This window comes from Malaya genurostris, chromosome 2, assembly GCF_030247185.1.
Source record: "Malaya genurostris strain Urasoe2022 chromosome 2, Malgen_1.1, whole genome shotgun sequence".
Classification (NCBI taxonomy): domain Eukaryota; kingdom Metazoa; phylum Arthropoda; class Insecta; order Diptera; family Culicidae; genus Malaya; species Malaya genurostris.
Genome location: NC_080571.1, coordinates 179,342,134 through 179,365,603, shown reverse-complemented (window position 1 = coordinate 179,365,603; position 23,470 = coordinate 179,342,134). Strand labels below are relative to the sequence as shown.

The following is a 23,470-nucleotide window of genomic DNA, read 5'->3' as shown; positions in this document are numbered from 1 at the left end:
TGTAATGTATTGATTTGTATACGTCCATGCGAATTTCATGCAGGATACAGATTTAATACATATTGCCAAAACTATATACAGAATTATGCCTACTTCTCATCCTCCAACGCAATACAAAATCGAACCTGTTTTGTTTCAATATTTACTTGCTTCTGGTCTGCCGCCACTTAATTTCGGGTGAAAACTACCAACACAAAAAAATAGTCTAGATGAACAACGTTGAGTCAAAGAAATAGTTACCTTTCAACATCGCGAAAAAGTTAAATATATTATCAACGTAATCCAATAATTTATTGTGACGATTCATTTCCAAAAATTTTGATGAAATCAGGCATCCCTGCAAGCAGCTGATCGGTGTTGACAAACGATGGGAAACCAACTAGTAAAAAAACTTTTACGTAACACAAGGGGTGTACAGATAGTAAATAGTTCGCGCAGTACAATATAGGTGGAACTAGTGCATCACGAAAAATTATTTTTATAAGAATTTACTCATACTGTCATGTCTGTTAGTCTGTGTTTGAGCTTCTCGAAATAATGATATGACGAAAAACTTTTAAAATCCAATCTGAAAGTGAGAACTTAATCTGATTATTTTCACTTTCGTTCATTAGGTATAATGCAAGTTGCAATCTTTCTTCTTTTGAATTTTTGAAAGCATAAGCAATTACGCTACACTAGTTGTAAATAAAAGTAAGTATAAACAAATCTTTGTTAGGAGATAGAACATCTGTGTTTACTGTCCTTAACATATCCTTTTATATAAGTTTAATCCTCTTTTTAGAATTAACACACAACCATTATTTAATATATTTTAACTCGATCATTATTTAATCTGTACAAATCTGTACAGATCTGTACAATAATCTGTATTCTGCATATACAGAATCTTGGTCACAAATTTATCTGAAAAATCTGCAAAATGCAGATTAATCTGTATATGTGGCAACCCTGATGGTGAACTTCACGCTAAGGAAAAAGTAATCATTTACGAATGATTTTTAACCACTTTGACCTAAGCCTGGGGATAGTCATAAAATGACTAATACCATGTTCACATTAGCGCTTATATTACTTAATATACCGAGATGATTCGCATATCACGTGGAAGTGTTCACATATGATCGAAATGATATCGTTTGACAATGAAGTTGTCATATTGAATGTTCCCATTAGGAGTAAGATCAATAATATTGCTTTTCTCTCCTACAATTCAATCAATAATTTAAGTCTTGCATTTAATGGTCTCCGAACGCCAGTATTCGTTGAAAATTGGAAATTATAATGATTGTTTATTGTCACTCTCAAAGTGACGATCATAAATAAGTGCGTTCAATGCCATTATCCGTGTTGCTAGTTGCGATTTTTGACAACTCGAGATGATATCGTAGATGATATCCCGGAAATCATGCCAAAATGGTGATACACGTTGACATCAAATTGTATGGGATATCAAGTGATATCGCACATGATATCATCGGATATCAAGTATATCCGTATATCACTTGATATCAGCGCTAATGTGAACATACCATAAAGGCGCTTTAGTCATTAAATGACTAATCGATGTTAACTTGAAAAATGGTTAATTTTTAATCATTTACGTGATTTTACGGGAGCAACAAAATGGTTAATTTTAAAGCATTTGATAAACAGTAATCGATTCGATAAATGATTATTTTTAGACCATTTTCAGAAATAAATTCAATTGAGAAAATGATTAATTTTTAACCGTACACTGGTTAATTTTAAAGCATTTTGCAGAAAGGTTTTTTTTATTTGAGGGTCAGTATAAGAAAAACATAACTGTTGATCTAAAATTTTTATTTTTAAGCAATACATTTATCGGAAGTGTTATCGTTGTATTACATTTCATTTTGATTTCACAAAGAATTTTTTGATGCTTGGTTATCAATTAAGATGCCTTCTTGGTCTGCAGAAATATGCGTGCAAAAAATAATACGTTACTGAAACGAGAATGTATCATCTTGAATGCCTAATCTAATCAATACTAATAATTAGTTATCAAATTCATCATCTGAGCCTAAAATTACTCTTTCGTAATCTAAAATTGAACTGCAAAGTCATTATTAGTCATTACTGTCATTATTTTGTACCCAGTGATATAAAGGAAATCAATTAATTTATATAACTGAGCTGGCGGTTTCACATGGAATACAACGAATGCTTTTACAAGAACATCGATACATGTGATCATGTTGTCCCTACATCTGATCAATTCACCGTCTATATATATGTACGATGTCCCAGATTTGAATTTTTCTGCATGGCATAGAATATGCGCAGGAGGGTAACATCCATTAACAGTATAGGACGCCGCGTATTTCGTTATTTGTTCGTTAAATGCCTCATCAGTATCCTGAAAATGAAAATTGATTTAGACAATTCATGAAATGATTAAATACTATTCATTAAATATGAAAATAACATAAATTGCCTCATGGATCACGAAAATGTTCTATAAAACTTTTTGTCAAATTTCTAGCTCCGAATTCTTCAAGATTACAACTTGAACAATTGAAATTGGTGATATGATCAAAAATGTAAAAATTTTATACTGCATATATTTTTTGATATTCAAAACGTTAACATTCAGTGCGTTTTTGTCTTCCTCCATAGGAAGCTAATAGATTTACTGGAATTTTGATTGGAGCTCCGCAGACCCCTAGTGTTATATACTATTCTATTCAGCTCGACAAGGTCGGAACATGTGTATGTGTGTATATGCACTTTTTAATGCTTTTTCAACCCATTCACTCTCCCTTATTCGTTCAAAAGCTACTATTGGGTTGTTGATCAAAAGTATTAAGGTGAATTAAGGAGTATTAAGGTAAAATTTTGTGCATGAATTGAGCGAATCATCGCACAAAACATATTGCGCAAAACCGACACATAGAAATACTGAATATTTTTAATGGCTGAGTACGACATGTTTTGTTCGCTAGTAAAACAGACACTAACTATGTATAGTTATAAACCATGAGTATTTTTAGTTGACTAATATAAAGACACAATAATATTTTACAATTCTTAAGCTCTGTTTATGAATATTCTTTCAAATCGCTATTCAAATTTGTATTTTCGAGACGGGTTTGAAAATTAAGTTATTGAAATTAATATCATTTTAATTCCCAACTTAGATTTAGAAATCTTAAATGACTAAATGATTACAATTATGCAAGTGATGCAAAATTCTCACAATCAATCAACTAGTACGTGCGTTTATTGATATTTGAATGTGTGGAAAAAGCATGTCAGTTTCATTATGAATTACCGAAAATCAAATTCATCTCTGACATTTGTTGATGGTTTGATTACTCTTGAATAACATGAAATGACATGGAACAGAATCGAATGTGTAAACAAGTCACTGATACCTGTCAAGCAATATTAAATCAATTCATTTGGTCAGATAATGTCAAATTCTTGAAAATTCGAATAAGAATCTTCACGATATTTGAGAAAATTAAAAGATAATTGATATTACCGGTATCCATCTAATTAGTGGTGAAGCAGGATCCTCTTCAATCGATCCTCCTTCTGAACTTCGTTTGATACCTCTGTTGTTAAGCTTAAGCATTATACGAAGACATCCGCGTAGACCATCTGAAATGGGAATTTAAGATAGGTAATCTCAAATATACAAATTTAGAGTGATTCGGAAGGCAAACATTTTTAAAATGAGATTGCTGCACAAGGATTCGTAATAAACGCAATAAGATATATCGTTGGGCGTTTAATAAAGATTCCAAATCTTTCCGTATGTGTCAGTTATACGCATTCTCGATTTGAGACAAAATATTTGAGATGCTTTTACTTACCATCTTCAATTCTTTCGAAGGTATTATTACCAAACAGTAATCCTTTGGCGAAGATGGATTTCAAATCGATATTTTTATTATAGCTATCATACAGGGCTTCAAAAAAATGCTGAACCCGTGAAAAATGTTATACATGTCAAAATAGCATAGAAAATATTTATCAAACTTACAGATATTTAGTTTCAAATTGTGATTGAAAAGATTTGTTATAAATTTCGTATTGATTTCACAGAATGAAAATGAACACTTATCAATTTTCCATTATACGATCGAAAATGTGGAAACGTAGTCATAATCTCTTTTGCACTTCCCTTCCGAGCAACTAATGTTGTATGAAGTTTAACACATTGGAGCATGCTGTCTCGAATTAAAATGAAGTTGGCTGTAGTTGCTTCTTTTTTGGCACATTTTTTAGCCACACCAATCATTTCAGGATCATCTACCAGCGAAATCATACGTCGTCTGTACTTTTTGAGTTCAGTGGGTACTTTGTTAGCTAGGTTTCTAATATGTCTCTGTATATAACCAGTATGTTCATGACCAGTTCCTTTTCCACCGTTCGCATAAAAAAGCAGACTGCAAAAACAAATAATAGTACTATCATTAGCGAAGGTGTGTTTGAGAGTAAAAATCCTTCGCTCAATGCTCGGCGGCAAAGTATGGAGAATGGCGAAGACGCATGAATCACGTATTGTAGCAATTATACAAACATACTGACATTGGGAGACTGATAAAACACGACAGACTACAGTGGGCTGGACATGTAGCAAGAATACCGGAATATAGAATGGCCTATATTATGCTTAGCAGAGAACCTGGGGAAGGTCGTCTATTGAAGAATCCAACGAAAAATGACCACCCGCGTCGCTGCTGTAGTGATGGTGAGTGTTTTGAAAACAAATGTCAATGCAGTGCATTTTTTCTAGGATTTAAAAAATTTTCGTAATTTTTTCCAGACTGATGAAAATTTCTAAAGTTAGGAAGATTGGAATGTGGAAAAAAATCGATCCACTTCAAAATGGTAAGTGATACGTAATTCTTCGTGCATTGAAAATGCATTTATTTCGATGTTGAAATATCAACCGACGACACGACCTGCCACTCGCTTTAAAAACTGTATCGCAAATTTAACTACCCCTCAGTAACTGGTAATGTCAAAATGAAATGTCATGAAAAACTATTGAAAGTGGCAACACAGGTTGATGAATTATTGATTTTGAATAACAATTACCAAAACCTTGGTTACTGCATATTGAAGACTTGAAGAATATAAACAAAATAAACTACCTCGAGTGGAAGATCTCATTTCGCGGCAAATAACAAGTTCTGCAGCATCACCTCGCGTAAGAGCAGTGGATTGATTAGTTCAGCTGGGGCTCGAACTTACGAAAAATTTCTTGTAGGATGTCTGTGTCAAAATCTTTTGTATTGGATAATTTTTTTTGCGTTGTCGGTATCACATAGCGTTTCAATATCCGTCGATGTGTGGTAAAAAAATCACATAATCAGACTTCAGATCAAATCTATGAGGGCTGTCTGCTATGTAAATGAGTTTTAAGATGGTAGTAAACTGCAAAAGTCATTGAACCGTTAGTGCTTTTATCCTTTTATCAATCTGATCATCAAAATTTAGTATCGATAATGAATGATAAAGCTGAGTCGATCAGATAAATCAGCACTATTCTACGAGATGCAAGTAAATCGTTTGCAACAAATCAAAGATGCTTAAATATTTGAGGTTTATTTCTAATCCATTCCAGAATCGCACTTCATATGCAGGTACGCATAGACTTATAAACAGAATTCAAATTTGTTCTTTTATAATGACTTTCTGAAGTATTCGTCAAATTTATTCTTCTGATTTTCTACCAAATCATTGAACCCTAATAGCTAATCAACGTACATGTAAAACATTACGTCGTCATATTTTGGACATTCCAGGTACTCCTTTACTTCGCAAAACGGGTGTAAAATTTGATGAACCTGAGACATTTGAGAAGCACGGGAATCCAGTTTCTGATCAGAATTATGACCTGTAAAAATAAATTTCCTTAAAATAATTTGATACTCATCATGAATGAGTTTCATGACTACGATACAGATTGAGCTCCTTGATAGCCCTTGAAGATGATATAGCATGACGCCTGTCTATCGCAGTAATACATCTAATGTCAGATTCGCATATTGTGCACCCAGTTCCGGTTGGCGCAAATACAAAAGGAACGTTGTAACATTAACTTACAAATGTCTAGTTCTTTCCGGTACACGTTCAACTATTGAACCTGGCTCTGGTGCAAGATTCTCTAATTCTAGATAAATAAAAATGTTCAGTTAGCCAAATTTTATTCTTCGTAGTTAGCGTATTGTGAAAGCGTCTTACTTCGTCGTATTGATAATATCATTTTTCAGGGGTACCAGTTCCCGGCCTCGCGCTTCCTCGATCTTGATTTCTCCAGAACTATTTATAGTTTTTAATTTTAGCACTGATGGCAAAAAATTTCAATTGAATTGTTTCAAAACTTTTTCAAGTGGTTTGTTTATTTATTATGGGGTTCCTTGGTTACTAGTTCGTAGCAACTTAAGCAGTGTTGCTCAAGAACATTATTTTCATCACCATCAAGGGGTCGCTATATTTGTGGTAACTGGCGGTAAATCGCTCACGAACACTTTTTATTTTGATTTTCTTTCGAAGTGTCTGGTCGTGTCGTCGTATCAACTGTAAAGATCTATCATGCTCATTTTTTTTTAAAATTCTTTCGATCCTAGGATATTGAACCGAGGCGGTTTTGTATCGTGCCGAGATGTCATTCTACTGGAAATAAGTTGTTTCGAGTTCCCAAACCCTGTAGTAAAGTATTTAAACGATGGCAAAAAAAATCTGACAATAACAGGTTATGGTGATGAATTTATTTGTGAAAAACATTTCAAGTCCGATGATTTCGTCGAAAGTAAGTAGAATGAACGTACACCGAGCAATAAATTAAAAATGTTCTATTACAGATACGAGGAGAAAATTGAAACTATCCGCAATGCTTACATTAAAGCTGCCTTCCGTTTCTAAAAAGATAACGGTACAGTCAGGATGTTGCATAACAGATTGTACTTCCAAGCGTGTCGGGTATATGGAAAAATTTCCTCAGAAAAAGACATCTTCGTTCCGGAAATGGTTAACACTTCTAGGAATCACATCGGAAGAAGTATTGAAAAATTCTATATATATTTGTCGGAAGCATTTTTCATTGACTGATTACGTAACTGGTAATAGATGAATACTGCATTTGGATTTGTCTTTCATTGAATAATATATTGTCGATTTCTAGTACGATATCGTTATTTGAAGATAAACGCTATTCCCACTAAAAAACTTGTGAGAGTTATTAAGACACCATCTTTGTACCGAAGAGAAGTTCGATATATGCCTACAACAATACAAATAGATCATAATTATTGTAAGGAAAATTTAAAACCTAGAAGCAATCGTTTCTGTTCTGTACCAGGATGTACAGTGAAAAGCTCAAAAGGAATCTTTCTACACAAATTTCCGGAAAACGAAAAATTTTCAATAGCCTGGACAGTTGCTATCAAAGCAATGCATCATCCTACCAAAAATTCTTATGTTTGCAACCAGCACTTTCACACGAGTGATTATATTCCAGGTATTACATTTCGAAATAAAGACATTGAATTAACTAATTCAGTCATCCTCTAGGACGTAAGATACTAAAGAATTCAGCTGTACCCAGTTGCAAATTACCTTTAACCTCATTATAAAAAACAAAATCAGTACGAGACAAATATAATCCATACAAAAGATCGTTTAAAAGTTACCGGAAACAAAAGTGTAATTATTCTAGTCTGGACCCCGACAGTTGCACTGAGCAAAAGGGAAGTATTGACCATACAGTAACTGAACTCAAGGCAAATGGGAATTATTGTGTTTTTGAAGAGAAATCAGTTAGCGCAAAAGAGGCTGAAGCGTTGAAAATTTTATCAGAGTTTCCATTTAGTAACCACAGATTAAACAGTCTGCGTGTTGAAGGAAACAAAAACGAGGGCAATATATCGGCCGATGTCAATAAAGCCATTCAAGAACTGCAACGTAAAAGAGAAACCATTCTTAGTGACTTGTTACTAACAGACAAAGATATAAATATTTGGACGGGGATACCATCGTTGTGTTTATTGGAAGTCGTATGTACAACGGTCAGTAATCTTGAAGAAAATGTTTACAACGGAAAATTCAAAATGCATGCCACTGATCGGGTTATTCTTACACTGTCTAATGGAATTCGATTACACATACCCCCAATAATGCAAGGAGAGCGATATTCTATAGATAAAGCATTGCTCAATGAATCGATAGCAAAGGCGAGAATCCACGTCGAGCGCGCTATATCTCGTATGAAAAAGTTCGGAGTACTACAACGAAATTTAGACGCCAGTACATTGAAACACATTGATGGTATCTTGAAGGTTATCTGTGGAATTGTGAATCTATCGGCACCAATCTTACGCGATGATAAATTCTGATGTCACATTACAAATAAATACATACAGAAATACACACTGATCGAATGGGTATTATAAAAATAAATACATCACAAGTAACTTTTTCATTATCACTAAAATCAAAGATGTTTCCTGGGATATTTTCTTTCAATTTTGTAGTCTTTAAAAAACATTTAAAGGTAGCATTATTTTCTACACAGTTTTGGCAAAATTTCACAGAAATAAATCTTCTTCAATACACGCAATAGTTCTACAACGAAACATTCATCAAAACTAACCTCTATATTAACAAAGTCATTCTCTTGTTCCGAATAAATTATAAAATCTGTTAATCTACAATTCAAAACATACATGTTAATCTGACATTGTGCGTAATATGCATGTTTCTTGTTTAAGTAATATTTTTTATTTTCATCAATCTTCACATATCGTTGTGTCGCTAAACAGTTTGTTAATATCCAATCTAAACTGTGCTCTTGTCCTGAAACTGGACATTTTATTTCCAAAATAACCGCTGATACGCTGTCTAACCCGTCTGGACTACCTCCTATCCATGGATCCTGGTATTTAATAATAAATCCAGTCTTTTTCATAAAAGGATTTCTTTTTTGTACATAGCACAAGAATGCCTTTCCCTCTGTTTGTTTTCCATAGCGCATACATTTCGTTTCAAAGTTTCTTGGTTTTAAAAACTATTGTATTTTTGTGTCCCAATCGGGTTTCGAGTTCTTAGAGTATGTGTACAATCCATAGCATGAACTTGCTCATTTAGGGGTTAGCCAAATTTTGTGCTAGGGCACATAACCGTTTTTATTAGTTTTACGTTTCGTCTTTGACTCATCAGTGCAGAGCAGTTCAAATTGAACTGCTTAGTGCTAAACTCGGCAGTTCAATTTGAACCGCTAAGCAGACGTAAAGTTTCTGCTACTTACAGAACACTTTTTGTTTTGCAACGGAGTGCAATGTCTTTTCTGACGTGCCGAACGAAAACGTGTTTTCGACTATTTCTGGCCGATGCAGGTATGGTCATTTAGGCGTTAGCCAAATTTTGTGCTAGGGCACATAACCGTTTTTATTAGTTTTACGTTTCGTCTTTGACTCATCAGTGCAGAGCAGTTCAAATTGAACTGCTTAGTGCTAAACTCGGCAGTTCAATTTGAACCGCTAAGCAGACGCCGAGTTTAGCACTAAGCAGTTCAATTTGAACTGCTCTGCACTGATGAGTCAAAGACGAAACGTAAAACTAATAAAAACGGTTATGTGCCCTAGCACAAAATTTGGCTAACCCCTAAATGACCATACCTGCATCGGCCAGAAATAGTCGAAAACACGTTTTCGTTCGGCACGTCAGAAAAGACATTGCACTCCGTTGCAAAACAAAAAGTGTTCTGTAAGTAGCAGAAACTTTACGTCTGCGTAGCGGTTCAAATTGAACTGCCGAGTTTAGCACTAAGCAGTTCAATTTGAACTGCTCTGCACTGATGAGTCAAAGACGAAACGTAAAACTAATAAAAACGGTTATGTGCCCTAGCACAAAATTTGGCTAACCCCTAAATGACCATACCTGCATCGGCCAGAAATAGTCGAAAACACGTTTTCGTTCGGCACGTCAGAAAAGACATTGCACTCCGTTGCAAAACAAAAAGTGTTCTGTAAGTAGCAGAAACTTTACGTCTGCTTAGCGGTTCAAATTGAACTGCCGAGTTTAGCACTAAGCAGTTCAATTTGAACTGCTCTGCACTGATGAGTCAAAGACGAAAAGTAAAACTAATATGAACTTGCTGTTATACGCAAAGATCGCTGTGCTTTCCAAGTTTTGTTGTTTTGTGCACAAGTTTCCATCGCAATATTCAAAATCTGTTGTTTCGTCACACACACAAATTTTTCGTAGAAGTTTTGATTTGATTGATCAAAGTAGTATTTTTCACTAGATTTTTTGATTTGGTTTTCGCCAAAGAGAGTAGCATTCAGTTCCTGCTCGGTGCAGTATGCACCATTGTTTGTACAAGTATTTGAACTTATGCCGGTACGAAAATCGATTACATTTGTGTGACGTCCAATCATATGTTTGCTGATTGCAGACTGCGGTGAAACTAAAAGAAAATACTTGATTAACCTTGAAACTAGATACAAGTTGCAGTATGATTTACCTGCTAATATTTTCATCAGGGCATCTGACAGCAGCGTTTCTTTCATACTAACATCACTGCAAACGATTAATTTCCTGTGTCTCACACAACATAAGTCTGCAATCGGCTTAGCACCCCATAGACTTATTTTTTCAATTTTTGAGCAGCCCCAAGCTTGTACTGCATCCGTACAAGAAATGTGTTCGAGTCTTTTGAATCTAAAATTATGTCAATGAGATAAAGTAAGAGATAAACAGGATATTTCTTACTGATTGATCCGCAGCAAACAGGCCACAATGTGTTTACATCGCCTCGTACCAGCTTTACATGAACAATTCAGATCCCATAACGGATGATTTTCACAAATTTTTAAAGAAACTTCGTGTGGTATTCCTCCTGGGTGCGAGCTTTGCAATACGTATCCTTTAACAAGAACATGTGCACCAGATCGTCCGGTATAGCCTATACACACTATGTGGTTGGCGCTCAATACGGCTAATCCTTCTCTAATCGGCCTAACAGAATCGCCCACATATTCAAGTATGTCTTCAAGGCGAACAAGGATGTTCTCCGTCACCGGTTCCAACTCTTCAAAGAAACAACATAACCTGCAATAAGCAATCGTATTTTATGAAACAAAATTTTTAATTATAAACATCTGATTCACTTGCCGGATCTAGGAATTTTAATGTAATATCGTTTTTTTTACCCGATTCGTCCATTATTTTCCAATGAAATTTATACATCAACTAAAAAATCACGAAAATTTTCCGGAAACTTGAAAACTGCTCTGGTTTTTTTTTTAAACATCACCATCGTGTAGTTCAAATTTCTACCACTATGAACGCAGGAGTTTCTGCTGGATTCTTCAATTGCGCGGGCCAACTTATTTTTATTCTTATTACGGTTGCTCCCTGTTATAAATAATACATGCCTCGCGATCACTGTTGCCAGTATAGATGATTTTTCATTCTGGAAAGCTTCTCCCCTTATAACATGCGATTATTTATCATTTGAAAACACTTAAACAAAGGTTATATCAGTCAAAAATATAGCTCTGAATTCATTTTGATAAGATGTTTGTTTTGAAGAAAACGTTTAGTTGAAACAGTTTAATAAAAAATTTCTTAAACACTTAATTTTGGGTAATTAGGTTTTGCAGATTTATTAACTAAAGCATTCAACATATTCTATTTGAGAAAAATACTAACATACAGAAATACACAAAGGTTTGGTACTATTTTCAAGTACATCCAACATAATAAATATTTTCGTCCATATCACACTTCGTGATTTCAGGCTTTCTAAATGCAACATCAAACTACATTGTTACCGACGATACTGACAACACTTTTTCTACCACTATGCAGTAATATTAATGTCAACAACTTGTACTTGCTTATGTCAATTTCAACCAATCACGCGCTGGTCCGAAACTGGTTCTCGAACAGGATTAACAATTGTCAAATCTTGTCCTCAGATATGATATGCACTTCACAAACTAGATATTTTTAGTAAGCATCTTACAACCTGTTCGTATATAAAAGATCTTGTTTGAATATTATTCAGTTATTTATAAATTGTGTTCTAACTATCAGACCCTGTCAGCTTGGAGCGAAAACAATCTTCAGTTCAGCAACGCCATCGCACGACATCACATTCAACATATCATGTAAATTGTATGAGTGCGTAGTGCTGCTATTTTGGCGCGCACGTATTTGACATTTCTCTCCCCTAATTCTATGTACGAGATTCGATGCGGACACACCTGAAGGGCTCCATGCTCGCAAAAAATATATTGCCAATGATTTGTTCGGAAAATGTGAGAGCTGGGTATCTTGTTAATTTGATGTTTTTGTAACTATGTCATCAGCTAGGTAAAGTATTATCATCACGCCAAAGGTTTTGGCGTGATGTACAACGTAACAAAGAATGTACAACTTCTCAACATCGTAAGGTTTGTTTATACCAAGCATTTTAGAAAACTTCGGTTATCTCATACTACTGAAAATTTTAGCATAAATTGCTGACCATATTTCCGATATGAAGAAAAAATTATGTTGCTGCGTTAAATATAACAAAAGATATTCGAGATTAAATTCTGTCCATTCTCGTACAGGGTAAATTTTGAAAAGGCACCTCATAGTAAAGCAAGTCGTATTCACGACAAAATGAGAATATATGCAAATGGCATCGTATGGCGGATCAATACAAATTTATTTATACTTGCATTACAGGTCGAAAACGGAACTAGTGACCATCAATATCATGTTCAACGCTAAATATAACATGTCGAAAGTATTGCGCCTTTTTGTATTATGATGCGCTATAATGCGCACTAGTAGCAAGGTTATAGATTAACCTTATAAAAACTATTGCCGCTTTCAACTGCAGTGACAATATTGTTAGACAACAAAATATGCACATACCTCCGCGCTTCCATCTCCAACTGCCGTAGATCTCAAGTGAGGGAAAGTTATCAGAATCTTCATTGCTAAGAATTTTGTCGTGAATACGACTTACTTTACTATGGGGCGCCTTTTCAAAATTTACCCTCTGAGAGAGTGATAAGTTTTTGATCGTGAATATCTCCTGTTATATCTAACGAATCAACATAATTCTTGCTACATGCCATCGGAAATATGATCACAATTTTATGATAAAACTTTCAGTTGTGTGACATATTCTTAAATAGTTCACAATTAAACTTTTCTGAAATGTTTGGTATAAACGAGTATCAAAGAGGATAATTCATATGGCGCGTTTGCCTTTCTCGTATTTTGAAAGCTCATAGCTCAGTGATCTGTAGAAGGACTTATATAATCTAACTACCAATAGAATCGAAAATATTCTACTTGAACGTGTATTACAACAATATTGAAGTTTTTCAATAGTACACTATTGAAAAACCTGTTTGATTTAACCCATGACAGCACCAGCCAATCAGAACGCGAGATGTCTGTATCTATACAAGAGCATCCATATAAAAGTTGAATGGTTCACTTTTCCTATCATTTGCTGAGCAACTCTTCTCGAAACAAGACACACGACAGCAACATCGAGGACCTGTCGTCTCATTGTTTCCCGATATGAATGCACGAGACACCGTCAGCACAATGCCACCGAAAAAGGCAGCCAAAAAGTCCAGCAAGGCCCATTACCGAAACAAGACACACACGAGAACCATCTCAGATCTCAATATTTCCTACCAAAAGATTCATCAAGATGGGAGTTAAAATAATTTGCACCGTCACTAACACATTCAATTACGAACGGCAATGCGAAAGCGAAAGTGATGATTTTGAACACATCTTTATACTAGTTTACAAATATGCCGTGCGAAACAGAGTTGCCACAGATCAATATGTATTTTTGTCGCGAGTACTTTAGTATGCGGCCGAAAACAAAAATTGTTAGAACAAATGTTTCCACTTGATTTGCGCATTCTACTTTCCAGGCGTATCAGAACTGGCTAAACTTAAAGCAATTCTAAATATTTCTTTATCACAGTGATGTGGTCATCCTGAAAAGGACGGGGTTTTCAACGGATGGCCAGCTGCAGATGGCGAGGGATGATTTTCGTTTTCGTTGTCATGGGCAGCGTTACCGGTCAACTCCAACACTTCGGCAACCAAGTACTCCATCACTGCCGCCAGATAGACCGATGCACCAGCACTGACACGCTCGGCGTAGTTCCCCTTCCGAGGCAAACGATGGATTCTGCCGCCAACTGGGCACTTCAGACCAGCACAGTTTGAGCGGGACTTTGCCTTGCCCTTAATTGTTCCTCCACAGCTCGACGACCCATTCAGTATTACTGGCTGCCGCTCTGCTAACTCTCTCTTTTATATCGTTTCACTGTTTCCCGTTCTGCGTATAGGAAAGGAATTCTAACAAAGGGGACGTCCTACCGTGCTACCACTAGCACGTATAAAAGGAAATGTGATGTGAGAAATAGCGATTAGCGTCATTTAAGTTAAAGCAGCTACTCTGTACGTACGAGACACCGTCAGAACGATGGCTCCGAAGACAGGTAGAAAAGCAGATTTGTACCGTCACTAACACATTCAATTACGAACGGCAATGCGAAAGCGAAAATGATGATGTTGAACACATCTTTATACTAGTATGGGGTCGTGTGAAAATATGCCTTGCGAAACAGGGTTGCCATATATACAGATTAATCTGTATTATCATTATTATTATTATTATTATTATCATTATTATTATTATTATTATTATTATCATTATTATTATTATTATTAGAATCACTCTTGCATACCGAAGATCGTAGATACATTTCAGACCAGGCCATTGCAATTGTCTCGTACTGAAATTTCGAGAAGAATCAGATATCTTCGAACTTCATAGCTTCAATAAAAATAAACTACAAATTTGTCGTACCTAGCTCCCTATATTAGCAAATTAAAAAGGAATTGTTTCAAGTTTATAATATATAGTTGTAGAATAGTAGCTGTTTAATGTAACTAAACTGTACTTTAATGTAGGTGTATCGCTTCAAATTCTATTAGTGAAAAAGAGGAAAGCTTGCACAATTCATACAATCAATCAACTAACTGATATTCGGAAAAGTGATGGGAGCGTGTCAGTTTTTTCGTATTCACGACATCCAGTTATGTCTCTGACATTACTCACCCGCCTTTTTTCTCTTCCACCGATGGATACCTTGAATTAATTGAAAATAGTTAGTTCGTTGTTATTTTGATATAATTATCAATTCTGGGAGGTATGAATTGAACAAACATCACATCCTAAGTAACATTTAGAATGCCTTATGATTCTGATTATAATTTTTAAGAGTTTTGTGATTGTTTCTGCAATCACTACAAGTTTTATGACAACTATAATAAGTGCTTCTTTTGACAAGTAATAAAATAGTGTTCAAAGCTTCTATAAAACCTGTTACCCGGGCTAACAACTGAACTAAAAATAAAACAACTTGTACTAGAATAAAACCACGAATTTTTTATTACTTCATATGCTATGAGTTATAAAGCCTATAGGTAGCAAAACGGGTTCAAAAAGTAGTCATATGATGCTTAGAACTATGCTTAAAGAAAGATGAGTATAAAAAGTGGAAATAATGCAAATGAGTATAAAAAGTGGAAATAATGCAAATGTATTGGATATGTAATACATTTGGATATACTGTTGATATAAGTTAATTATATAATTATGACTCTGGCAAGAATTTGTAATCGAACTTCACGTAGATTTCGTCATTCGTGATTATATAGCTCGAATTTCCAGCAAATATCGCATCGAACAATTTTCGAACTGTGGGCCTGAGCGATGCTTTTTGTTTTGGACTGCTGTTAGGTTTCTTCTACTTATATATTCGAAGATTCAAACATTTGTTCAGTTTAAATAACATTTGATTTCAAAGTGCCAGCATTTTAGGTTAGAAGTCCTTGCATTTTGGAATAAACTGCTGGAAACAAATAAACAGTTACATGAGTGGTGAGAAATAAAGGTAAACAACAGAACACAACCATAAAAAATGAGAGGTTCATAATTATTTCGAAATCGTCGAGGTTTTCGACGGCGTCCATGCATTCTGAAACAGACTTCAATTAAAAATATGGAAAAATTAAACTAGCTATTGTGTGGATTTAAAAAGTATTATTCCGCTATAGTAAATCCAGAACTGACTTATGTATCCTTTCTAAAAACCATATATTCTCAAAATATGTGCTGTCAATAGGTTGAATTAGCCTTGAACAACAATTTAACTAAGTGCTGATTAGCTCGAAATATTGTTTTCAATTAGTAACCTGAAAACATCAGCCCAATCAATAGTTTTTAAACCGAATGCATCAGTCATACAATAAGTGAAGTTGTTGTCAATATTTTTAATTAGGTTTAATTAAGTACAATTTCAAAAAATATAATAATTTTAGTTAACTACAATTTCTAAAAATACATTAATTCATTTTAACTAAAATTTCCAAAAATATAAGAGGTTCCAATTTTGATTTCAAATATACTATATTATTTTATATGATTACAATTAAAATTCTATCGTAGTTAAGCTATTACGTTTATTTCTCTCAATTTTCGTGTTATCCCTTATTGTTTCTATTTAATCATTGTTAACGTTCAAATTTTGTTTATAAAATATCATATATAAATTTTACTATTATTGCATAGTTTGTGTGTATCCCTGAATACTCTTTTTATGGCTTGTTATTATGATTAGTTATAAGTTTGTACATGCTGTTAAAATCTCAAAAATTAGTTCGATATCATGGTCATGCTTGTTAATAAATATTAATATAGCTATAAGCATGATTAACCTACCTTTAAAATGGTAGAACTCTATGCGATATTTGAGCTTGATGGTATAACGTGGAAAAATCAGAAAAACGATTTGGAAGGTTATTTATTCATCAACATATTTTAAACTTATATGAAAGTATTCGTCTTCTTTTTGAACATATTTCCACAAGTTATAGGTCTTACGAGTAAGTAATTTGACACAAGGAATACGAATATTTTGCTCCTCTATTTCTACAATATAACTAAAAGAATTTTCACAAAAACGTAAACAATTTATCATTTGTGGTATGCAAATTTTTTCGTCACCAGATTGAATAACAGCTTTCAACAGACCGAATTCCTTTTGCTCACAAATATAATATTTAACAACATAACCTGGTTTAAAATCAGTTCCATTTATGTTCAAATGAGTAATCAATGCAACAGTATTTGGCAGATCAAAAAGCAACAGTGCATAATCCAACGAATCTTTTTCAATTAAAGTGTGCGAAAGCATCACTGATTTGTTTGTCATATCTGTGGTGTTGTATGTTGTAAATTTGTCGCAAATTTAATCTTTTCGTCAAACTGTATGTCAAGTTTTTAAAATTATTACATGTCTTCGATTGACTTTTCGACTCTTTGAATTTGGCTTCAAATTGCATGCAACTAAAGTTGGCAATCGGTCCACATTCTTTGATTACCCGTTTATAATGTGCAAGATGGTGAACTTTATTTATGGCATCTGTTAAAGGAAAACATATTTTGAATAATACGAAAAACTTTTTTATAGAATCGTCTAGATCATTCAACATAGATTGACTAATTTTATATGAGAAGCAATAATATGATATTTTTAAAAGAAGTCCGACTATCTGTACTTTTTGTTCCTCAGTACTCCGTATATCCCAAAATAAAAATAGAAATGATCGTAAAAGTGTCCAAGTTTGAGCCGCAGACTGACCGATTGCATTTGATTTTGATTTAAGTTTTTCTAAAGTTAAGTTAGCCGATGGCTTGTCATTGGATTCAGCATCGCCATAATGAAATTGTTTTATTCTATTATTAATTGTAGTAATGGAGATCAATTTTTTTACGCATACAAAATTGTTTAAAATTAATTTCATCACCATACTAATAACACCTTCTAGCAAATCATGCATGGGGTCAAAAGTGAAATTATTGGCTATATTAAAGTGTGGTATATCATTTAAACATGATCTTTGTTTTATTCCAACTTCACTTGCTTTTTTTGTTTTGTTATATACTGCTGAGAGATCAGAAGCAATACTGTCGGGTGTTCTAATCGGAACAACTTCACCATATGCTCCAGATAAAAACAAGATGTCTATCTATATAGCACATTCTGCAAAACAATGTTGACTGTGGAGGCATCAGCTCGAATATATCGTGAATTGCTAAAGTGTCACCAAGTACATTGACTAATACTGCACGAAGTATACAAATAACTTCAGAACCTTTCCGAACGACAACACCTTCTTCTAGAGATAATGTTTTCAGATCTTCGAGAAGTGGCTCTAATACTTTTTGATATCCATACTTCTTCAATACGTTAGATTTTACCATGAGCGCAAGATAAACTCGATCGATCGTTGAATTAATTATCGGATCAAAGTTCTGAATTTTGAAAGTAACATTTGTTAATTTATTATTGCCTTTACGCGATCCTAAAGGATTCAAATATTCGCCTTCATCAATGTGCAGAGATAGTCTTATAGCAGTAGGAAATTTCGAAAGAAACTCGTGATTTCCAAAACGCTTTCCATCTTTATACCCACACAAATTTCCATCTGGATTGGAATGCTCATTTTCCAGCATTTTGCGACAAGCTGAGTTTTGCACAATTAGTTCCAATGTATCACGAATTGATATGTAATGAAGCTGATCTATAGATACAGTAGTCCTTTTTTTAAAAAGGTTATTTTTTTTCAATGATTGCCCACAACGACGAACCGTTGTTCCAAGTCTTACTGTTTTAATGTTCTTCGTTTTTCCCAAAACGATTTGTTTTGGTTCAGGTATCGCACATTTAGACTTTGCAGATAAAAATGCTATATTTTGTTTAAAAGTTTGAACATCAGCGAAAATATCAGGGAGTTCACAACTATTAAGGCCATCGTCCAAGTACCATGCGCGCGGGTGGTTTTAGGAAATTTTCGATGGAAATTTCGAAAAATTTGACAAAACCAAAAACATACAGACCTTTGAAATACTTTTATCTATCTACAGGGTGAAAATCACTGGAAAATTCGAAGGATTTTACGAGTCTTATAAAAAATAGCGCTGAAAAAATGAGCTTTTTTTGTAATTTTTCACAATTATTTGAAAAAATAATTCGATGGAATGAAATTTTTTTTTTCAAAAAAACCTCATGCTGGCAACAAGGATCACATTCGAAAACATTTTTGGAAAACCTTTTCACGATTTTCATGGAAAATCAACGAATTTCATATAACCGATTTCGTGGAAATTTTTGAAATTCGTGGATTTTCTATGAAAAGCGTGAAAAGGTTTTCCAAAAATGTGTCCGAATGTAATCTGTGTATCCATAATAAAGTTTATTTGAAAAAAAAGTTTATGTCATCGCTTTATTTTTCCAGATAATTGTGAAAGATCACAAAAACACTCATTTTTCAGAGCTATTTTTGATAAGACTCGGAAAATCCTCCGAATTTTCTAGCCATTTTCACCCTGTAGATAGATAAATGTATTTCAAAGGTCTGTATGTTTTTGGTTTTGGCAAATTTTTCAAAATTTCCATCGAAAATTTCCTAAAACCACCCGCGCGCATGGTACTTGGACGATGGCCTTAATTAAATTTGCAACTGCCTCGGCGTGAGAAGTCGTCTTTTAGCGGAAGAATTTCTTGAATCAATTTTATTACATATCGGTTATAGTTGTTTAACATCGTTTTGCTGAACTTCATGAATGTTTGTATTTTGCTTTCTGGAAGTGATACATCACATCGCATTTCCGTTATGAATTCAGATGCCAAGTCATACATATTCTCTAATGTAACAGCGACGACACGACCTGCTACTCGACTATCAAAACTGTATCGCAAATTTAACTACCCCTCAGTAACTGGTAATGTCAAAATGGATTTGCTTGAAAAAATGTTGGAACTGGCAACACAAGTTGGTAAGTTATTGATTTTGAAAAACAGTTACCAGTAGCCTTGGTAACTACATATGGAATGTAAACAAAAACAAGAGATTCTCACTTGAAACGAAACCACTTTGTATTTGGCCCGCTGGCATTTGGCCCGCTGGCAGGTATTTGTGTATTTGGCCCGCTGGCAGGTATTAAATTCATTCTTTCAGAGAGTTTTGAGTTATTTTTGCTCATTATTTGTATTTTTTTTTTATTTTTTTAGATAACTATTTATTGGAATATGAGTTAAAATTAAATTATTAAGATTTAAGATTTAAATTGGGTGTTCAGCCACAAGTGGTGACTTTTCAGCCCTGTTATATATATATATATATATATATATATATATATATATATATATATATATATATATATATATGATTTGGTTATTACCATGAAGACATCATTTGCTTCCGCAATTCTGAGATTTTTGTGTAGGGAAAATTCTAAACCTACTTGTATTGTGTAATGGGGAAAAGGAACTTATATACTAACTTACTAACTAATACAGAGAGCGAATCGATTCAATTGAAGATTGCATCGATTTTTGTCGGAATTTGCTTATAATATTATGTGACATTACATCTAATGGTTCTATATTTGTGAGTCTGTGTAACTCATTTGTACTAAACCAGGGAGGACGCTTCAGAATCATTTTCAGAATTTTATTCTGAATCCTTTGAAGCGTTTTCTTCCTGGTGGAACAGCAGCTTGACCAAATTGGTACCGCATAAAGCATGGCTGGTCTGAAAATTTGTTTATAAATTAACAACTTGTTTTTTAGACAGAGCTTAGAATTTCTGTTTATAAGAGGATATAAACATTTAATATATTTATTACACTTTGCCTGGATTCCTTCAATGTGATCCTTGAAAGTGAGTTTTTTGTCATACGTTAAACCTAAGTATTTAGCTTGATCAGACCATGTCAATTCCAAGCCATTCAATTTGAGAATGTGATTATTGTTTGGTTTAGGAAAAGAAGCTCTTGGCTTGTGAGGAAAGATAATTAATTGCGTTTTTGCTGCATTTGGTTTAATTTTCCATTTTGACAGATAATCACTGAAAATATTTAAACTTCTTTGTAGGCGACTGCAGATCACTCTTAGATTTCTACCTGTGGCTAACAGACTTGTGTCGTCACAGAATAGCGATTTCTGACAACCAACGGGTAGATTTGGAAGATCAGAAGTGAAAATATTATACAAGATTGGATCTACACTCGAACCCTGCGGAACACCGGCTCGTACGGGTAGCAATTCAGATTTACAATTCTGATAGCTAACCTGAAGAGTACGATCAGTTAAATAATTTTGAATCATTTTGATCAAATAAATAGGAAACTGGAAATCAGACATTTTTGCTATTAAACCTTTGTGCCAAACACTGTCGAATGCTTTTTCTATGTCTAGAAGAGCAACTCCAGTGGATAACCCAGAAGATTTATTTGTTTTTATCATGTTCGTAACTCTTACAAGTTGATGAGTAGTTGAATGTTCATGACGAAATCCAAACTGCTCTGGTAAAAAAATTGAATTCTCATTTATATGAGTCATCATTCTCAACAAGATATTTTTTTCAAAAAGTTTACTGATAGAAGAAAGTAAGCTAATTGGTCGATAGCTTGATGTTTCTGCCGGGTTTTTATCAGGTTTTAGGATAGGAATTACTTTAGCGTTTTTCCATCTTTTTGGGAAGTAAGCTAATGAAAAACACTTGTTGAAAATTTTAACCAGGAGTCTCAAGGCAACATCGGGAAGATTTTTAATAAGAATATTAAAAATTCCATCATTAACAGGAGCCTTCATGTTTTTGAGTTTCCTAATAATTGATTTAATTTCATCAAAATTCGTCTCAATAATGTCATCGTGTGATAACACTTGGGTTGAAATATGATCATACTTCAGTGAGACTTCATTTTCAATAGGACTCACAACGTTTAAATTAAAATTGTGGACACTCTCGAACTGCTGAGCTAGCTTTTGAGCTTTTTCACCATTTGTAAGAAGTATTTGATTTCCTTCCTTGAGAGCAGGAATTGGTTTCTGAGGTTTCTTAAGAACCTTAGAAAGTTTCCAGAAAGGTTTAGAATATGGTTTAATTTGTTCAACTTCTTTAGCGAAATTTTCATTTCGCAAAAGAGTAAATCTATGTTTAATTTCTTTTTGTAAATCCTTAACTATGTTTTTCATAGCAGGATCACGAGAACGTTGATATTGTCGTCGACGAACATTCTTCAACCGAATGAGCAGTTGAAGATTGTCATCGATGATAGGAGAATTTAATTTAGTTTGAGCTTTGGGAACTGAAAGATTTCTAGCTTCGATAATATAATGATTCAAATTATCAATTGCTGTGTCGATGTCCGCAGAATTTTCTAAAATAGTTTCATCATCCACATGATTTTCAATGTGAGATCTGTAATCCAACCAATTAGCTCTATGATAGTTGAAAATATAACTAATTGAATTAATTATGGCTTCGTTGGAAAGTCTGAATGTTACAGGAAGATGATCTGAGTCAAAGTCAGCATGAGTAATCGGTTCACTACAAATGTGACTTTGATCTGTTAGAACCAGATCAATTGTAGACGGGTTTTTCACGGAAGAGAAACAAGTAGGATTACTGGGATGAAGAACTGTGAAGTAACCAGCTGAGAGTTGATTATGAAGTATTTTACCATTACTGTTATTTTGCCTACAATTCCACTGGACATGCTTAGCATTTAAGTCCCCTATTACGAAAAATTTCGATCGATATCTTGTAAGTTTTTGCAAATCGCCTTTAAAGAAATTTAATTGTTCGCCGGTGCATTGGAATGGCAAATATGCTCCAGCGATGAAATAAATTCCATGAATGGTTTCAACTTCGATTCCCAAGCTTTCAATAAATTTAGTATTGAAAGAAGGTAAAATTCGATGTTTAATTTGCCGTTGGACAAAAATGGCAACTCCACCACCCATTCCAGTAAACCTGTCAAATCGATGAACCACATAATGTGGATTACTTTTCAATTTTACATTTGGTTTAAGAAAAGTTTCTGTCACAATGGCAATATGAATTTTGTGAACTTTGAGAAAATTATAAAATTCATCTTCACTCGATTTCAAAGATCGAGCATTCCAATTTAAAATATTCAAATAATTATTTAACATCACTGTTAAATTTTAAATTCATTATAATATTATTTGCAAATTTCCATCCGATTTGAAATGCTTCAAAAAGTGATGAAGTCGAATTCATTTGGATGATCATTTGAAAAAGTTGATCTTGTAGGTAGATCATTTTATTTTCAGTTATATCGCCTAAATCGACTTCATTTAAAGAAGCGAATGGTATTGAAGGAATATTTGTAGGTAGACTGCCATTAGAAGAAGATGATTTGGCCGGTCTACCTATTAATAAATTGTTTTCGTTAGAAGAAGAACTGCAAGGCGGTCCTGTGTTTTGATTATTTACATTAGAAGAAATAGGTGATAGATTTCTACCTAATATACCAGCATAACTGACATTAGAAGAAGATGATGATGAGGTCGAT

The 23,470-nt window shown here is 34.0% G+C and overlaps 2 protein-coding genes across 2 annotated transcripts; both read right to left on the bottom strand.

The window, feature by feature from the left end:
* Positions 1 to 2,065: 2,065 nt before the first annotated feature.
* LOC131429010 (uncharacterized) lies at positions 2,066 to 4,562 on the bottom strand. Its single transcript, XM_058593065.1, has 4 exons — positions 4,549 to 4,562; positions 4,054 to 4,475; positions 3,509 to 3,627; positions 2,066 to 2,380 (listed from the first exon to the last, which is right to left on the bottom strand). Exons 1-4 carry the CDS (start codon positions 4,560 to 4,562, stop codon positions 2,066 to 2,068), a joined length of 870 nt encoding a protein of 289 aa, XP_058449048.1.
* Positions 4,563 to 10,035: 5,473 nt separating this feature from the next.
* LOC131430497 (uncharacterized) lies at positions 10,036 to 11,545 on the bottom strand. Its single transcript, XM_058595531.1, has 4 exons — positions 11,190 to 11,545; positions 10,750 to 11,068; positions 10,502 to 10,698; positions 10,036 to 10,444 (listed from the first exon to the last, which is right to left on the bottom strand). Exons 1-4 carry the CDS (start codon positions 11,224 to 11,226, stop codon positions 10,119 to 10,121), a joined length of 879 nt encoding a protein of 292 aa, XP_058451514.1. The 5' UTR covers positions 11,227 to 11,545; the 3' UTR covers positions 10,036 to 10,118.
* Between the last annotated feature and the right edge of the window lie 11,925 nt (positions 11,546 to 23,470).